We start from the raw sequence: 20,484 nt of genomic DNA, 5'->3' as shown, positions 1-20,484 counted from the left end.
CAGGTGCTGAATACTCTGCATGCTTACCTTCACAACTGCTACACTGTGTGTGAAAGAGAACAGCAGGCCTTTAAAACATCAACAATTAAGCTGTTTAGACTCGGTAAGTATGAGCAGTCTTGCCACAAAACAAGCTGCGACACCTTTTTTATTTGTCTGGATTTAACTACATGTCAAAGAAGTAATTGCTGCAAGATCTATTATTTACAGGAAGGCTGTCATTTACTCTGGAGATGAAAGTGGTGTTACAGAGAGCAAATTTTTCTATAACAACAGTTCACTGTGGAACACAGACGCTGTCATCTTTTGCTAGATGTGTTCAGCTGTAAGTAAAGCAAATAATCGTGGATCAGGAAATTAGAACAGTTATTAAAGAACAGCTCAGGGAAATACGTCAGTAAGACAATTTATCAAACTTTCTGTTCCAAAACAGATTCAGGAAGTATTCATGTACATTTTTTCTAGTAAAAAAAACAGAAAAAAATCAACAGGCTCAATTATTCAGCAGTCTAACAGCAGGATAAAGTAACAACTGCTTTTTCTTCACATAAGAAAGCAAAGGGGAACACTTACATCACATTCTCAGCTACAGTATACAAGTATCTAATTATTACCATTCATTTATTAGTTATTAATTTATGAGAAGCAAAAAATGCTTCCATAAAAAGTCTCCAACGTCTAAATATAGACAATGATATAACGGTGTAAAAATGCAAGCCCTCCTCTGAGCTAAAATGGACAAAACTGTCTTCAAATGTTACTGCAGCTGAGCTAACAATGTGGGATTTATCTCAAAAGTGGAATAAAACACAATACTTTACAAATTACCTGAGGTTGAATCTGTGCAGCAATGCACGTGCAAATAATTTCCCATAAGCATTCATAAATAAAAATACAAAGGAGTCATTTTCAAGAAAGGCAGCAAAAAAAAAAAAAAAAAAAAGAAAGTTATTCTGCTGAATCAAACTGTGTTACAAACACATGAAAAGCAGCTGCCAAACATTTGGTCCCACCTCTGTTGTAAGGTATAGTTGCTACCTTACAACATGTGTTTATGGGTTGACAGGATGTTTAGTTTTGACACTGTGAAGTTCAGGTGTCGTGGGTCAAATCAAGTGTCCAGCTCAAAGTCTGTCTCGTCACAGAGGTCAGGCAGGGACGAATGCTTCAGCCGTGAGAACTTCAGACAGAGAAGATCCCCCACCTCATTCAGATGATGCAGGACCTGAAAGAAACAGAAAAGCTCAGAGCATGACGGTGATTTTCAACAAGGAGAAAAAAACAAAAGTACTTTCCAAAATCTTGGGAATAAATATGATTTTGGTAAATTGTCTCTGTGCTCACCTGGTTCAGCATGTCTCTAGTGTGAGCTGCAGACACACAAAAGCGAGCCCGGGCCTCTGTAATCGGCGTGGCTGGAAAGCCAACTACAACCACACCTATTTTCCTCTCCAGCATTTCTCGAGCGAAAGCCCTGGTCAGAAACCATAAAATACAACCATTAGTTTAATTACAAAACACCTTAAGTTCTCCCTTAAATTGTTTCTGTGTAACACTCATAAAAAGGCAGCCATGATGCAATGTTGTATGAACTTTCACTGCAACACGGTGGGTGTGCTTCTGGATTGATACAAGCCTTAACCAAGTAGAGAACTGCTTTTGATGCTTACTTCAGAGTTCAATAAAACCACAGAGCAACATTTGATTACCATTTTCTCAAGTGTGAAGTCTTCACAATAGCAAGAAGTAGCGTTCTGCTTTGTCTCTCTAAATTACACATCAGATAATGATGCTTCGTTCATTAACTCCAAATCCTTAATCATTCAGCTGAGATGTGTGATTAGAGTGGTTTAGAGTCATTTAACCTTTAAACATATTCTGACAGTGGTTTAAATAAATACAATTAATACACTTGTTTTTTTTACAGATAATATTTGCTGTTGGTAAAACTTGATGCTCCTTATAACAGACCAATGTAAAATCTGAGGTTATGGCAAATTACTGATCAACTTTTCATGGATATCAGTTCTGACTAGCTCTGAAAGACACTTAATACCTAATTGATTATATTCCTGAGTGGCTTAAACAATCCACAGTCATGTCTAATCAATACCCGACGTTGCCTCATAAGTGGTTACAGACTACATTGCTCTACTCTGCTGATTCTTGAAAAACTTTAAAGAAAAAGTAAAATGGCTGCCATCCAGATCCATTAGAGATAATAAACAGTGAGCTGACCTAAAATTGCTTGTGACAATAAAAGATCCCGAGGTTAACATTTACCATTTCAGAACAAGCTGGAGCACAATAAAAATCCAGATTGTTTTTCTGTACTACTGTAGGTGAGAGTTGAAGTGCACTTACACCACTTTGCCCGGCATGTAGAGCAGAATCGGCACTACAGGTGAGGCATCATTGCCGTAGATGATGAAGCCCATCTCCTTCAGCTTGGCCCTGAAGTACCTGGTGTTCTCTGCCAGTTGGCGGATCCGTCTAATGCCTCCAATTAAAACAAGGACAGCACCAGATGTACATGAGTAAAGCATCAACTCGCTGCTTTTTCCTCCATATTTCCACTGTCCCCCTCAGGGAGCAGCATTACATGTCAGCATTAGCTTATGTAGTGTGAGTTCTTTGCAGTGGCATCTCATTTTGAGGCCTGCACCTCCATCTGGGCCATGCTAACCTCCTCTGTGAAGTTGCTCATGATTACAACTCGGCTGCAGCAGCAGATGGTTCATTTAGTCAGCCTGACAGCACAGTATACACACTTATTTGTTGCCAAAATCGGGGGGCTGACAAATTAGCTATGATGGTTTTTGCACACTGCCGCTGAAGCTTAGCCATGACTGAAACAGAATATAAATAATGCCAAATGTACAGTGTTTTAGATGAACACACAGGAAAACACATCAAAGGCAGCAGAGGCAGCGTGATCTGCCGACCCCCTGTGATTCCCAACAATGTGACTCTCTGGGGAGCCTGCTTGCTTTGTTTGGCATGGCCCGGCCTTGGAACAACAGCTCTGTTTCTACCTGGGAACAGATTGGCAGTTCTTTCAAAGAGATGTAAGAGAACACTTTAAATCCCCTTATCTCAGCAAAGCAAAAAAGAGAGTGAAGGAGGGAGTAAGGAAAAAACACACAACATTCGGACATCTGCCAAAAAGCACAGGCCCCATTTTGTAAATTGTTCTTCTCCGCTTAGATAGAGGCCATGGAGGTCAAAAACCCGCTGCCAGACACACAAATCATATGAGTAGGCGAGAATGTGTGGATGTTGCTGCTCGTCAGAGTGACGCAAAATTTAACATCAAAGAGATAGATGAAGATGGAGGCAGACTAAGAGAAAAAGATAAGAGTCTTATCAGGCAGATATTCAAAGAGTTTCTTGTCACGGTGAGATTTTTTTAGTGTTTTGATGGACAATGGAGCTGATGTTTTGACAGCCTGCTCTGTTTGCTGTGTTGCCGCCTCCCTATAAGACAGGTCAAAACTGATTTTTCCACAACAGCTATTGCTTTAAGCTACGTCAGATGCAAAGCATGTCTGGTTCAGAGCCAGATGAAAGTTATTCATCTCTGCATGAACCCTCAATATACCTCAACCATAACACACTCAGCTTTAGTCCTTATACTGATTAACCCGTAAGAGCACACTGCCCCAGACGTGTTTATTTTCATTAGCCACACAGCTTACATAGCTGCCTATTTTTCCCTTATAATGTATGCCTTAGGTTCTAGAAATATCTGTCAGTTACTCATTATCATTATCACTAGACATACTCATCCTCATCCAGCTAAAGACATACAACTACTGCACAAGAGGAAATGGTCTGGTTGGACCTTGACTGGTCTAGTAATGACTGCTTCCCTGCCCTTGTGTCTGATGCCATTAAAGCAGTAACTTTTCAGCGGAACAGCATTCCTCACAGCACACACATGAAAATGCTCTGGGTCTGCATGACTCCCCTTTCCTTACCACTGCAGACCTCTGTAATTGTTTCCACATTTTCTGACCAAGCAGCTGTTTGTATTTTCCTGCAGGTCTTGCTCCTAATGTTAACAATGGCATTGTTCTATGAATTTGATTTGCTGTTGTTTCCTTAAAAAATTATAGAGAAGAAGTTAAAAAAAAAAAATGTCTAAACCAGACCTTCCTAGAAGTTTTTGAGCAATTCTGCTGATGGATGGACACACAAACAGGTATACACATCAGCAAACATTGGCTGTCATTTACTGCAGAGAGCTCTGGTGAGCACAGATTCTTACCTTCTGTGCTCCAGTCTTTTCCCATGATGCATTTTATAGCACGTATGATCTGCTCTGTAACTGCAGGAGACATGGCTGAGGCGTATACTGCACTGTGAGAATGACAACGCAAGTAGTCTACCAGCTCCTGTAATGTTAGACAAAGTGTCAGCACAAATATCAAAACATTGTTTCTACAGTTATTTTAAAACAGTAAGGAAACTTTCTGCATTCAGAGAAAAACATTTCATTTCACATCTCACATGTAGCACAGCCTGCAGTTGTTTTTTTTCACCACTAGAGGGCGCTCATGTATGCCCAACACCTGAGCAGTAATTAAAATACCTCGGGTCATTTCTCTGTTACTATGACTATCTTGGCATCGACTGTAAAAATATCTCTGGAATCCTTCCCATTCTCCACTCGGAGGGAGCTGGCTCTCTAATTTGAGCAGGAACCAATGACAAAATGAGCCAGAATGAGGATTGTCATGCTCATTATTACCCAAATGTCAGCAGGAGATTAATTTAGCCAGTGGTTGACATGAGAGAAGCAGCATTTCAGGGAAGTGTTTTTGGTCATGGGTCCTAAAGCACGTGTGTGTAAGTGGTCTGAGGTTTGGAGCAGGACTAGAGCGGTGATGGGCTGCTGCTCAGTGGTGGCGAGCGTGTGCAAGGTGATGACACGTAGCCGGAGATGATGCCTGGCCACCATTTCCACTCACCACCATCTGTCCCCACTGGGCGGGGGTTGCTACTCCCTCAAACACATAAGGAGAAGGGATTTTTTTTTTTTGTGGAAATGCTCAAAACGTAGTATAAGAACCCTGGAACAACCTGCCATCTGTTTTCATTTAAGGCAGGAGATTTTCACAGCTTTGTGGTTCTGCAGGATTTCAGTGCAACCGAGATAAGCTAGTTAAGAGAACATGTCCAAAATCCATCTCATGCCTGGGGCATGGAGTGACATCTCAGAGTGTTTCCAAAGCCACACAGTGGTCACGGCGCTGCAGTGGACTACAAGTTCAAAAAGCCACAGAATAGTAGTGGTTTCAAAACGGAGTGCACACTTGTACATACTTGGCTCTTTACAGATACATTGCATAGTCTGTATAATTTCCACTCAGTTCCTGAGAATAGGGTTAATTTAATTATTAAAGCCTTCATATGCAAGGTTGAAGTGAATTAGAAGGAGTTGGGGGGGAGCATTTATTGGCTTATTTATTTCTGGTGCTCTTATAAAACAGCCTTAACATCAATGTTTTCCAGAACACATCTGCAGAGTCTTTTGTTGGTAAACCCGAAATCACTTAATGTAGGATTTGAGTGACTTTACCACAACAACAAATACGTCAAATCTAAAGGGTTTCTCTTTCTTTTCCTGCCTTTTTCTTTCACAAGTTTTACTACAACCAGCTGTCAAACCAGGCAGCGTGTTCATACTTCAAACATTATCATGCTTGTTAAAAGTCATCCTGTTAAATTTAGAGCGCAGTTCCGATGCCTGCCACAAGAAGGGGCTGGCCCTCTGCCAGCTTTACCTTCTTATTATGGCAGAGCAGGATGGAGCTAACATACGGCAAAGGAAGGAAGTAAGGGTCCCTCTCTCACTACCTAATTCAAACAACAAGGCAGTTTCCTCTGTTGCTTTTTAATCAACTACCACAAAACCAGTGCGGTTATGTACTAAAATGTACTTTTTAATGAAGTAAAAAGGAATCTAAAAAGGCCCAGAGTTACAGCTTGGTGAACATTTGCTGGACACATGAGTTGCTCCATTCATATTTAAAAACAGACCTGCCCCAAAAAACATTCCCAATAATTTCAAATATCCAATACTAAATTTAATCATGTTGCATGATGCATTTAATCTTGCTTTAATCCTGTTTCACAGACATTACTTGCCAAGTAATTTAAGCAATGTAAAGAAAGTATAAAAAGACTCAGTGACCACTATGGTCACTGATGGCAACTGGAAATATTTCAATGTGATGAAAACCACTTATTTATCTGCAGATCCAATGTTGACCCTATTTGGGTCCAGGACGATCATTTTTGCATGTAATCGTGACTAGTGTCTGCTTAACTGGAGAATTAACAAGCTTTCTGTTGTGTTTCCAAGGTCACACTTTCATAGGTGTGCTAACTGGTGCATTGAACAGTGATGATGGACGATGTTACTTTTTAGTGGAGGCAAACAAACTTCTGTCATGTTTTTTTTTTTTTTTTTTGAAGTGAAAAAAGATCAGTCTCTTTTGTATTAGTCTCTTTTCTCTTTTTGCTGCAACACAACACATGACAGGCTGTGTATCCAGGGTGTTACAGTGATATATTGCAAGAGCACTGCAAAGTCTGAGGTGCCCTGTTGGTGCTGTGAAGCAGTGCTGAGGACCTTTATTGCTGTCAGCTCCCTCTCTGGAACAGACTCAGAAAAACCCATCTTTTTTTTTTATTAAACTGTGTTATGTTTTTTGAGTATATTGGTTTATGTACAACACTTTAAATGATGCTATACAAATAACCAGACCAGTCTTCTCTGTTCTATACTGTCAACTATTTAACAATACAGGAAAGTGAAAATGCTTTTTCCTTTTTGAGAATGAAATATAGAGTTATAAATATTTGATAAATTTATACAAAACAGTATAATAAATACTTCAATGTTGACTAGCAATGATAATGTGAAAGCAAGTAGCTAAAACACAAAATGTAAAGATCAATTGCAACCTTCTTTCCTGCGATATAGCCTCCAGCAGCCCCAAAGCTCTTTGTGAAAGTCCCCATCATCACGTCCACATCAGCTGGGTTCACATTAAACAGCTCCGTCACACCCCTCCCGGATGGCCCCACTGCGCCGATACTGTGGGCTTCATCCAGGTACAGATACGCTTTATACTTCTTCTTCAGAGCAATGATTTCAGGTAGTCGAACCACTGAGCCCTCCATACTAGAGACAGAGAATCATAGTTGGCAGTGGATTAACAAGTTAACATATTTCACTGTAATAAACCACATGAACAAACTGTCCTGTGAAGAGCATCTGCACATTTTCTAAATGCATATTACATCATTTCACAGCTTTAGTTTTCCGAGAATCTTTCGGTTGGCCTCTTTTACTTTAGTCCCACCTTCCTCTCATTTCATTCTCTCTGATGCAAACCTTCTAAGGCTACAAACAGACAGAATGAGTGATTATATGGCTGGCGAATGGAGCAGTCATTGACCTGCTATGCTTTCTATGGCTGAAAACGTCTGCAACCCAAATGACAGAAGACAGAGTTGAACCAGAACCGTTGTGGACATCAAAGGCAAGGCCGGCATACAGCTAAAGTATGCTTATCCGGGCCTTTTGAAGTTGCAGGAATGTGATAGATGGAGCATTTATTCTTCCAGAGATCTCCTGAAAGGCGTCATTTTGCTCTGATGTCTGAGGTTGACATAATACATTATTGCTTGATAAAGGCAGCCTGATAAGGTGAAATTAATTTTGCTGTGTGCTGTGGAACTAATAATTTTACTAAAAATGGTGCTGATGCTGCAGGCTTTCCTCTTATTAGATAGAAATGTATGTGTACAGATTGTATGTGTGTGCAATAAAACAATATAGTTAACCTGACAGTGTCATATATTAGACCAGATTAACTGAAATATAGTGTGCATTCAACTGAGGGCAAAAAGAGGGAAGAGAGAAGGAAGAGAAATGGCTGTAGTAAACAGTTGGATTTGGGGGTGTAGCCAAGTCAATCTCAGTGGCTCCATTTGGCCCTGATTTGGAGCTAATGAGCAGATGGACAGGGTCACTAAGACCTGGGATAACTCACTTCCAGGAGAGCCACACAATACGTTTCTCCTTTCCCTAGTAATCAAATGCTACCCACCCATACATGCATGCACCCACCTGCAAGCACACACATGCAATCTGCTATTCAGTGGGTAGGAAGGTAAAGCAATTGAAAGGGAGACCATTACAGTGCTTCTAAGCACAAACTCACCTCAGCTTATGTGTAAAGATTTCTATGAGAGTCTGGCAGTGCAAAACTCCGCTAAAGACCATCTAAAAAACTTATACCTACAAAAATTGATAAAACTGATTCAAAATATGTGTAACAGAATAACGACGCATGCCTTATGCCTGACCTGTAGATGCCTTCCACCATGATCAGGATCTTCCTCCATGGCCTGTGAGTCCGAGGCTGCCCTGAGCAAACTGCCTCTTTAAGCATCTTCTCCAGACTGTGCATGTCTGACGCAGATACACACACACATGTGCACACACACACAAACACACACACGCAAACAAACAAATAGCACAGAACAATATGAGGGAATAACAATGAAAAAGCAGTCAATAGCTTATCGTGTAAATACATCTCAAACTACTATGGTATGTCTGCCATACTATAGACTATACAGGTATACCGGAATGTAAACACCACTGTGTGAACAAAATGCCATTCAGTAGACTGAAGCAATAAGAGGATTGTACCTCACAGGGAACACCAAACACAAACAGCAGAATATTCAGCTGTAATTTCCACAGAACAAAGCAGTTTACAAAACAAAACAAGACTATACTTGATTTGGCAGAAACACTCTCTACAAACTGATGAGTAAAAACAGCTGCTCTCTGGCAACTGCAATGTCCTTATCAGATAAAAGTACAAACCAAGCTAACTAAATAAATGCTTTTCCAAACATGTATGCAGTGTATTCAGCATAGTTAAAAAATTTCCATGATAATTTCCCAGTAAGCTTTTAAGAGTTACGATTCGAGCAGCATTCATGAGCTTCCGCTGCACACCAGCAGATGGCAGTGTTGACTAGCTTTAGTAATTATTTAATAACATTAAAAGTATGACTACCATCCAACCATTTTCTGTCAAGCAGGAAAGAAACCTGTCATATCTAATAATCTGTGTAGATGATTAATAACACCACCTCACCACAAAGGCAGGTTTTCTTAAGAGGCAACAGAGGCCCTGCTGGTAATATCCCTTCTTGGAGCTTCAGAGAACAGGCCAAATGTTTAAGTTTTTTATTAATTATTAACCAATATTTGGGTGGAGGACAGCAAACAAGTATGAAGAAAAACATTTATTTCACAGTTGAGCTGCTGTTTAAGATAAGTCGTGGCCTGATTTAAGGTATTGTTGTCCGTATGGTTTTCTTTGCCTCCATGTAAGATGTGCACACTGTTATGAATATCCATAAAATGAGAGCATATTATCTCATCTTTTCTGTGCCCTCAAGGTGCATAAAAACTATGGGTTCAGTAAAAATGAAATGTATAAATAAAACCAAGAGATACCTAGAAAGAAGATAATTTCTTTGTATTATATATACTGAGAGGCCTGACATTTAGATGTGATGATGCTGGACTGCACAAACCAGTTTCCCTTCTAGTAAAAAAAAGATAAATCTCTCTTCAAGACACACCTCTTAAACATTGAATATTCTGTGAACACGTGATCTCACTAAGAGAGCATTTGTACCAATAAACAACATTACAAAAAGATCACTCTTATTTTAATCTTTTAATCTCATAACCCTCTTAGCAAATACCCCGCTAATAACACAGCACATGAGTGTCTGGTGAAGCCGTTTTAGGGCAAGGAGCGGTCAGCTGCTCAGGAGCCTGAGGGTTTTTTTGCCTTTAGACAGGCCTCTGGGGTCTGGTTGGAAGACCCATAACTGACTGAGCTTGTACCTGTCAGGACACATTTGTTAGCAGAGGACTGGCTTGTTTGTGTTGCTGCTGAAAGAAAAAAAGGGATGCCTCAATTACATGTGAAATGGATGTTTTGTCTTTCATACTTAGCAGCTGATGATCTAAGAGAAAAGAAAGAATTTGAGTAAAAGCAAATTTTATGATAATAAGCACCTGTTTGTTTTTCTGCTGCTTATGCATACGACACAATTGTGACCAAAAACAGAGCTTGTTTCATCAAAGCTTTTACATTTCCTGCTCTAAATGAGGAATGCTAAGAAGGTTTTTCCCTCAAGCAAATCCTGCACTATCCTAAAAGTAAAGTGCTTCTCACAATAGCAACCGTTTGGAATGAAGAGAAACCACATTTACCAGCCACAAACACACTGAAACTTCAACAGACATTCACATGACAAAAGTTGTGTTACGTTTCAGTGAATCTTAAAACAGCAATAATGCTGCAAAACTAGTTTGAATGATAAAAAACCTCTAATTTAAAGCAAAGCAATGTGAGTCATGATCAAATGAGAAAGGTATAGGACTTACTATTGTGTTTGAACACTCGGATATGTGCTCCTGACAGCCGGGCCCCCAAGATGAGAGATGTGTGATTGAGCTCATCGCTTAGTATTAAACAACCCTGGAAATCATTAATTTCAAACATAAGGCTTTCAGTCCCAGTAACAATAGCAGAATACCATTCTCCTGAAGCTTGACATTAATTTTCCTACAAATCTCAGTTAGTTTGATTGTAATCTGTGATTATTGACAAGCTGAGGAAATTCACATTGACACATGGCACACTGAAGGATTACTTGCTTTCTTTCACGTTTCAACAAACAAGAAAATCCTGTTATGCAATGTGTCCTTGTAGTATATACTGTAGCATAAATGAATTCATATACCCACTTAGTTGTTTTTCTTGCTCTGCCCCCATGCATGAATTAATCAAAATCGCCAGTGTCTAGGTCTTCCATGGATAGAAAATTGTATATGCTGTACAGGCTTTTTTTTCCTTTCCTTTGATGTCTAATGAAATTCGGATCCACAGACACTACAGTTTTTACGTACAGTGCTTCATATTCCATAAAAATCAGCATGCAAATTAATTCAGTTGTTTCATAAAATTTTGCACAGAGCATTAGCATATATAACACTAAAGCTCTAAGCATTTGACTGAATTAATCTGAATGAAGACTTGTAGACGTTGTGTAGACACCATCTCAGTGACAGATATGCTCGGTTTGGCCTGGGGTCCAGCTGGCCTAGTAGCCAGTCTACCAACAGCTGTCACTCTAATGTTTCTCTGCCTGCACAGCGAGGCCTGTGCCGACACACCCTGTCCCTGATGGACAGAGCTGGCAGTGAGGGTTGAGCCCCCCCTCCCCCCATGGTTAGCATGAAGGCCACAGCCTGAGGGACTGCTGCACCTCTTGAGTTGCATAAATGACCTCGCCCTCATCACTTAAACTGTCAACCTCCTTTTCCTCCTGTCCAGACCAATCACAGATATTCATGCTTTGTGTTGCCTCTAGTTACTTTGGCCCTTCGCATGAGCCGGGCTGGTGTGCCCAGAGGCCAGAGGATGGGTAGTCACACCCTTAAGTATTGCTAATACAAAACCTGCCTGTCTTTATCTGGGCATCTGAAAGCAGCCTTGTAAGCCCACAGCCTTCTCCTTCTGGCCACTGTAATGTTTAATTATCATTTTAATTAACTGGGGGTGGTCGGGAGTTGTTCACAGCAGAGTTTGGTTGGCTAATATTAATTTAGGCCATATGCAAGAAAGGAACAAAAGCTGAGCTAATTAGATTCAAATCTGTTGTGCTCATATGCAGTAGGATTACTTTTATCCAGTGTGTGACTTTCAGTGTGCAAAACTACATACCTTGCCAACAAGTGCTGGAATGTTCATAGAGTTGGTGGCAAAGCCCATCCCAAAGGTCATGGAGGACTCTACCCCGAGGAAATCGGCCACAAGCTCTTCCAACTCCTTGTGTATGCTCAGGTTACCTACAAGGTGTAAATCACAAAATTATATGATCACTGTACCTGTTCACATAGAGGGGAATGCTTTAGTTTCAGAGGTCTTGCTGGTCTTTCTAATCCAATCACAAGCTATGACAGGCATAACTGGGTGCTGATAAAAACCCAAAGACCCAAACACAAACATCCCGCTTTAGCACTAGCACCACTTGCTCTCGTGGGATTTGTAATTTGGCTCATCTAGTCTCTTTCTTCTAATATTTTTGCTGGCTTCTGGCACTATGTACTAGCATACTACAAAGTATAAACCAAAATTTAATACACTCATCTTTACTGTGACATTGGAATAATAGTAACTAGCAATTATACAACTAAGTTACTCAGGTATCAGTCTGATTTTAATGATTAATTTAGTAATACACAATCTCATTACAGGTAATATGATATTCATGGTGCATTCATTGCACAGTTAAATCAGTAACTATACAAGTAATGTAAACCTTTATTATATAACACCTTTCAAGATAAAAAAATCACAAAGTGTTTCACAATTAAACAAAATAAACATGAGAAAAAATAGTTGGTATTTAATTAAAAAGAAGATAGATGTTTCTGACAGCACAATAAAATACAAACTGAGTGATGGGTACAAAACTAATGAAGTGTAGCAGCTCTGTCTATATGGTGATTCCCATTTGGTGCCTTCCATCAAGGCCTTGCGCCAAGTTAGATCAATTTAAACATTTCCTTGACTACTCAGGATTACAGCCCCTACTGGCATGTGTAGCTTTTTATATTTTAATCAGACTGCACTGGAATTTGCTCTCTTTAAAGAAAATTTCCTTTAACTGTGGCTTCATATGCACGCTCTGCCTTCTTATTAATATATTAATCATCAGAAGCCTACTCCACTAGTCTATACACTCTTCAGGTAAGAGAAGTTATATTAGATTAAGCTCACACTGCTTAGCTGAGTAAGCTGAAATACAATAATAACACCTACGCCTTATTAAGCTTGATCACTTCAATTCCCGTCACCAAAGCCAGTGAGTGGAAAGATTAAATAGCTGGTGCCAAAGATGAAAAAACACAATTATTTCTGTTTGTTATATTGTATACGTGTGACCGGAAGAAAAACACAGCATTAAAAGGGTTAATCATTTCTATCACTAACCTCAACTTGAGTTACCCAACACAGGTTTAGTCTTACATGTGCACATGCAAAGCAGCTCTATTGTGGTATTTTTACAGCTATGTGTTTGGTATCCACACTGAATTGGTAATATGTGATTTATAAGATTATCTCACTGGTAGTGTGTTAATGATTGGAGAACAAGTAGACACAATGAGATATCCATCTGAAAAATCGATCCATTCATGTTTGGAATGCGTGTTTATTAACTGGGTGTGCTTTCAGTGCACTTTGTGCCTACTTTTACCTGGCTGTGTCACAAGTAAAAACACCCTGCTATGCACCAAGAATAACTTCTTTAACAGGAGCAGAACCAGAATCCAACTAACCAGAACTAAATATTACATAATACAGAATGAGACTGAGGCATATGTGCTTTTCAAAATCTATTCTGTGATTAAAAAAGTATAAATAAATTGAAATCACATTAAAGGAAATTAGATTTTAAGGATTATCTTTGCATCACCAGTACAAATTGTTGTGGTGATGGCAGCATCACTGCTACTACAGACACGCTGGGATCTTCAATTATTTATTCCTGCTATGGTCTCATGAGAAAATTGTTTGGGTTTCCTTAACCCTCATGGTGAGTCATCTGAAATGCACATTAGAAACCCAGACAAAAACAGCCCAATTTTGAAAGAGAGATAAACACATAAATTAATCACATAAATGAATAATGGATAGTTTGGGAGTTCGGTTGTGGGTGGGGCAGGGTGAAGGAGTGGTACTCTGACAAACATGTGTCTGAGAAGCAATTGCACACTTTTTAATTCGTCTGGTTTTTCTCTGTCAAACTGCTGATATTATGCAAAGCTAGAAAGAAACTTATCTTACTCTCAGTTTATATTCCAGCTCACCTTCTGCTAGCCTGCTCTCAGTAGATATACAAGCAACTGGCAGCAGAAGTGTCATATCCTATACACATCACCTACTCAGAGCGAAAAATACTTTTTCTCAAGAAAACTTCACCAAGTGTGGCCTGCTCCTTGATGTTTACCCATCAAAAACTTCTGAAGAATTACACACAGCTGATTGCCAATTATTAGATTCCGCTGCAGCATTGCTCTGCCAGAACATAGGATTCACACACAGTTGCTTAATCACCATCTGAAGCTGCACTACAGTTCAAAGGATAAAACGTCATTCAAAATTCATCAGATCCCAGTTTCTGATCCTTACTGTTACAACACATCCATATATATTTTGTTTGCATCCTTCTTAATGTTCAGAGGGTTGTTTAATGATGTCACATGTTCCACTATAACATGGCTTCATCTGTGTGGACTGATATGTATCTCAACTCGTGCTTATAGTACATTATTAAAGAAAAGCTGAATAATTTATGTACCATTGGTGTCACTGACACATAATTAAACATTTGAACAGAATAATTAGCAAGAAATATATTATATGATTGTATATAGGATGTGATAAAGGAAATGGTGTTTTGTTATCAGTTTGTTTTTAAACCCACTCAGTGGCAATGGGGTCTGACAAGAACACATTTAACATGTACAAATAAGACCTTTAAGCACTATATACAACCTTAAAGCTCTTATAACCTAAATTAACATCCATACTGGAGCTTTCTCAAGATGAAAATGGCACACACACAACCTCATTTATGTGCAAAACTACACACTGACCACAAACTCACCAATTTCCTGTCTTGTGCTGCAAACCCCAGCGCCATACTGCTGCAATCTATGTGCCACAGTTTTCAGAAAATCTGCGTTGTTTTCAGCAAAACCAAGGTAGTTGTAGGAGCCCATGTTGATGACATTATGTATTGTCCTCCCAGTAAACCTGCAAGCACATGCCCATTAAAAATATATTCATTTATGTTTCCTTTTTTTAGTTGTTGTTAAACACAATCACACTCAGACACTAAGAGTGCCTTAAATATGGTAAATGCTAATCAGAAATATGCAGTGCAATCAAAACAATGTTTATGTAAGGGGAGTGACAGTGAATGCAAGTGAATACATGCAGAAGAAATATCCATGTCATGCATTTCTTTCACACTTTTTCCAAGACGTTCCAAGCCTGAATTGAGACATTAGGTTGCAATATATTGTATTATGAAATGAAAATGTATGTATACTTACATGTAATGTTAAAGTAGAGAAGGAAAAAACAAAGAAAAAAAATAAATGGCCTCAAAAAAGTGTAATCATTTCTTGGAAAAGTTAAGTTAAAGTAAATATCACCCAAATTCACAAGGGTAGTCAAAAATGCATGTACTTTCAGTGAATTTTGAAGTATTTAAAGTGAGCTTCTCCATTTCATTACTGACCCACTTTTTTTTCACACATTTCATGTGAACCTGCACACTACTTTACAAATTCACCACACTTCACCACAAAAAGTCAAGCAGGCTGCCCCATATCTGCTTTTTCCAGTCACATTAAACCTCTTGAAACATGTAATCTACACTTACCTCTTTACCGAATAATAAAGTCATCGCTGTACACCATGGCTCTGCTCATGCTCTTTATTTTTTTATAATATAACCCTGGTGTGCAGCAGAAGAATATCAATTGTGGTGCAGGGAAATACCATTATATTTGCATATATATATATATATATATATATATGTGTGTGTGTGTGTGTACACACACATGAACTTTTCCTGAGTAGAGATGGCAGTTCAAAAATGCTTGTCTGTTTAGAGCTGGAGATGCATTTGTACTTATTAAAGTGTATACGTATACCCTGACAAGCCAAGACATTACGTCCATTGCATGCTCGCAAGCCAACAAACCATGTATGACACAGGTCCTTTAGAGGTTCCTTATGGTATCTGGTGCCAGGATGCAGTGGTCATCACAGCTCTGAATTGTTCTAGGAAATGCCCAACACCCAACGGAAAATACTCCACAAGCCTTGTTATGGAGTCATCTGGCCTTGGATCTGATCAGATCAGTCAGTTTCTCCCACATCACAAAAAAATGACAACAAGTCAATATTCACTATCAAATTCAAATAGTTTTCCAAGTGCCGCTGTGCTAAGGTAGTCACTGTTTTTCATCTAATCAATAAATGGCTCACAAGTGCAAATGATCATAAGCCTAAAATATATTCCAGCTATTTTATGTCTGGGTTACAGTACCTGAAAGTCCAGTTATAGTCATCAGACACCCTCTCCATCAGGTCAAAGACGGGTCCTGGCAGACTGCATATTGGACGGTTCCAGTTGTCTCGTACTCTCATGTACAGGTTTCTTGTGTAAAAGTTTTCAAAATCTTGGTAAAGTGGAACAAAATCCTTAAAACAAAGAGAAATATATTGTAATGACAACAACTCAGAACCAAGATACATTTTATATTTTAAGGAGTGGCATAAAAAAGAATTGAAACAACAATTGTAATATAACAAGAAGTGAGTCTGGCCTCTCTTTATGTTTCCATACTTGTGTCCTCTCATTATTCCACCGATAACTGTAGAGTAAAATAAGCATTTATGTGTGGTCATGTTTGTTAGTTCAAGGTGACTGTCTGCTTTGACTGAGATCACCCTCAGTTATCTGATAGTAACCATATCAGGTGCTACAGCTCCAGCTGATTATCTTCCTTTCATACTGTCTGAAACCATGGTGACCAAGGCTACGTTTCAGTAGCATAAAACTTCAGCCGTATTATTCCTCTAGCCTCTCCTTCTTGTTAAGCCTTACTGAGGTTAGAGATACTCCCCTACAAGATCTGACCTGAATATGCATGAAAAAAAAAAAACCTCCAAAAACCACGTTGGTTTTCCACTCTCATTTTGTTCATCTCCTCTGAAGAGGGTATTTTATTTTCCATGACATTGTCACTAAGGTTATTTAAGAACTTTATATCATTAACCTCTTCATATATTTATCCCCACAACAAAGAGATGATATAGTAAAGCTACTTTTCCCTTGACTTCATGTTGTCAGTGACTGTTGTCACACAGGGAGCAGAGTCCCTTGTTGAGATCTATTATTGTATTTGTCTACAGAGACTTCACAAAAAATGTTAAAAGGCTTTTTCAAGGGAATACATTTGACCTTCACAAGAACTAATTTAAAAGCTACCAACATATTTAATGGCAGTTTTGGATTCAAGAAATCAAATCCATGGTAACACAAAGGTTCTTATATGGCAGTGTTAAGACTTTATGTAAAATCTGAAACACGGTAACAAAGAAAGAGCTTGAATCCGTTGAGATTTAATTAGATCTTCAACGCATATTCTCTTTGGTGTCCTCTTTCACCCGTGGCAACATTATAGTGCAGACAAAAACACGAAAGATGAGGGACAGCTTAAGGAAAAATTGAAATAATTGGAAGAAAACAAAATGGATTGATGCTTAGGGATTATTTGGGTGTATGTGCGTGCCCAAAGTATGTGTGTAAGTTCCCAAAATCCCTTTGTGTGATCTGACAGCATGTTTATCCTACCTTCTGTTCCTCTCTTTCCTGTGCGAGGTTGCACTTTTCTAAGCCCACGGCTCTGAGGAAATCTCTGAAGTAACCAAACAGAGTGACGATGCCAAACCCAAGGTATGTCATGACTGCCACATACATGGGTGCCTGCTCAAAAGACTCTTGATTGGGCTGTCTGGAGGCGACGCCAGTCCGAGGGCCAGTTTTCTGTTCAATAACAGGCCCAAATAAGATGTCTTATATTGCAGATGAGTACACAACTTGACATAATAATTTTTTAACAAAATTGTTTTTATTCTAATGAATAATATCACTAATGGCTAACATTACAATTAACCTGGATGCAAAAGGAAGACAGACAGTGGCCTGTAAGTCACTAACTAATATTATCATAACTCAAAGCAAGTCACAGTATTGTTACATATAATACCATTTAAAGAGTCATTTATTGAACAGCTTAATTTAGTATAAAATAGCGTGACATCTTTAGACCCAATAAAATCCCAGTCTGGGTTGTTGGTTCCCTTGTCTGCGGCTAACAATGATGCGATAGAAAGATAAGGAATGAAAAATACTTTTTTATTGCGACAGAAAAAAGGCTCACTTTGTTTGCTTCCTCTAACTTAAGGCAACTGCGAAAAATGCCAGACTTTTCCAAGAAATTACTATGCTGTTCAGTGCTGGTAATTTTATCACACTTGGCTTTATCTGTGATTTTCTACTTTTTTAAAGAAGAATTGAAAATAGAGACTGAATATTAACAGTGGTAAAAGTAAGCATTTTTCCACACATTATAGTCAAGTACAGTTCAGCTTGAGTGGTTATTTCCTGCTTTAACATGAGGCGAGTACAACTGTTTAGAACACACAACAGCCCTCTATATGTGATTGCTTTATATTAATATAGAAGATGCAAAATGGGTCTGGAAAGGAGTAAAACGTGGTAATTCAATTGAATCAGTTTGCAATGGGCTTTTAGTACAGAAGGATTTTATTATCTTTAGGAGCGATGGCAACAACTGAGTGTTACAAAGTGCAACTCTGGCCAGCTGGAAATATTGATCTATGAATCCATACTTGTTAATAAGTGTGTTTATTGTGTTAATAAACATACTACTGGATTCATTACTCATGCACACAATGTTAGAAATAACGTATGCTGCATAGTGTGAGCCAGATTTTAGCTTGGTGGTAAAGTAAATTGAGTTTGGGTTGGGTGTGTGCTGCTGCAGGTGAATAATCTGACCAATCAGTGCTACATTCAGAGCCATGGCTGACCTAACTGGTAAAACTTCAAATAAAAACTGTCAACAGATAGCTATTATTCTTTTCAGGAAGAGATATTGGGCATCAGGATAAATATAACGTCCATTCCAGTCTCTTCCTCTTTTTAATGCTTTTAAAATTCTCTAAATGCTTATGGCATTTAACTTAATATCCAGCTGAACTTTTTAAAGTTGATCACATAAAATTTTAAGCTAACTACTGCTAGCATCAAACTAACATATAGGTAGCTGGAGCTAGCTTAAATAAAAATACACATTTTAAGCTAGCTGTAGCTAGCTTTAACACAAAATAATTTTATGCTAATTGTGACAGCCAACTTAAAAATAAAATTATTTGTTTACAGTTAACTAAAAATGAGCATTGTATGGATTAGAAATGATGGTTTTGGCAGTCTCAGGACAGGTCACCTATCAAAAGCAGTTCACGTTGTAAACTAAAGGGAACTAAACTGTGCCCTCCTAACACTTTGGCTCAAGGCATCCGGTTCTGCGAAAGAGGAAGAGTTTCAGGGTGGGATCCTTAATTATTCCAGATCATTACAGGAACTAGAAACTCCTTGGACTGTATTAGGGTATCTACAAAATAGATGAAGCGGTACAACAGCTGTTAAGCACTAATTACTATTTGCATTAACATATTAAAGGTGGGCTGGTGTTTGTTAATTTGTTTATTTTATTTATTTATCTGTCTCCATTTAGAAGGAATTTGTGAAGATGCAGTCCGTGGAAACTGAATTTTACAAAGCTTGCATACGTCACCAACGTCATCTCAGGTAAGAAGCCAAAGAAAACACGTCGAGCGGCAAACCTTGGCCGCACCTAAGGGCAGGCGCACCTATTTATGCCGTGAATTACATTACATATAATTTCCTTAACTTAATTTTCACCTACCAGCTCCTGACAGACATACCTCTTTCTTGTTGTGATAGCCATTTTTCCCGTGATCGTCACATTTCACTCCATTCTGGTTCATTTGAGGTCTTAAGTTTCCGTCTGCCGTTCTTGCCATTCTTAACTAAAAGCACACAGGAGCGACGGTCTCCTCTACAACTGTCGGCTACGAAGCCGGCGTGCTTTACTGAACTTCTAAAGGTGACTTCCTCCTCCTGTTGTTTGGGTTCAGCCTCTTTTGAAATGCTGTGCGAGCTGCAGTGGAGGCTTCTTCAGAACAACCACGATTCATTTAACTGACTGTTTTCATTTTCTGTTCCGTGTAAATGTGACAGATCTTCCTTGTGAGAAGTGAATACTGTAAACCCACATGGCACTGCCTCATAGATTAAGCTTGATTAATTATTTTCATTTTGAATTAGTTATGTTAAGGTAAAACAGTGGGGAGATATTACTTTTTTAACATTTATATAAAAATATAGAACAATAATGTTAAATTCATCATGATACATTCACAGTTACTTCTAAAGCATACATCAGATGCTTACTTACACACTTAAACTCATGATCACTATGCTTGACTGCTGTCTTACAGTAGGTGTTAATGTGTGTTAAAGTCCAGCTCATCCTAACAGTTCTGTTTTATAACCCTAACACTAGTGGTTTTGTTTGATTTTCCAGCTTTGCAGCATGACATTGTGTTCAAATCTGCAGTCATTGCAGTTAACCATTTTAGTGGATGATTTACTCAAGTGCCATAAATC

The 20,484-nt window shown here is 38.8% G+C and overlaps 1 protein-coding gene across 1 annotated transcript; it reads right to left on the bottom strand.

The window, feature by feature from the left end:
* Positions 1-923: 923 nt before the first annotated feature.
* sptlc3 (serine palmitoyltransferase, long chain base subunit 3) lies at positions 924-19,972 on the bottom strand. The gene is made up of 12 exons (XM_042010693.1): positions 19,740-19,972; positions 17,560-17,751; positions 16,249-16,403; positions 14,794-14,942; positions 11,844-11,968; positions 10,502-10,595; positions 8,386-8,491; positions 6,976-7,195; positions 4,271-4,397; positions 2,365-2,500; positions 1,345-1,474; positions 924-1,225 (listed from the first exon to the last, which is right to left on the bottom strand). The coding sequence occupies exons 1-12, from the start codon at positions 19,836-19,838 to the stop codon at positions 1,112-1,114; spliced, it is 1,647 nt and encodes a 548-aa protein (XP_041866627.1). The 5' UTR covers positions 19,839-19,972; the 3' UTR covers positions 924-1,111.
* Between the last annotated feature and the right edge of the window lie 512 nt (positions 19,973-20,484).

Source organism: Melanotaenia boesemani, chromosome 16 (genome assembly GCF_017639745.1).
Source record: "Melanotaenia boesemani isolate fMelBoe1 chromosome 16, fMelBoe1.pri, whole genome shotgun sequence".
Lineage (NCBI taxonomy): Eukaryota > Metazoa > Chordata > Actinopteri > Atheriniformes > Melanotaeniidae > Melanotaenia > Melanotaenia boesemani.
This window is presented reverse-complemented; position numbering and strand designations above follow the sequence as displayed.

Bases quoted from the DNA above. Each gene is read 5' to 3' on its own strand.
- sptlc3 (XM_042010693.1), bottom strand. From the start codon at position 19,838: ATGGCAAGAACGGCAGACGGAAACTTAAGACCTCAAATGAACCAGAAT. The intron at 7,196-8,385 runs GTCAGGCATAAG...CTCTGTCTCTAG, and splicing joins ATGGTGGAAGGCATCTACAG to TATGGAGGGCTCAGTGGTTC. The intron at 4,398-6,975 runs GTTGCAATTGAT...CTAACATTACAG, and splicing joins GCTATATCGCAGGAAAGAAG to GAGCTGGTAGACTACTTGCG.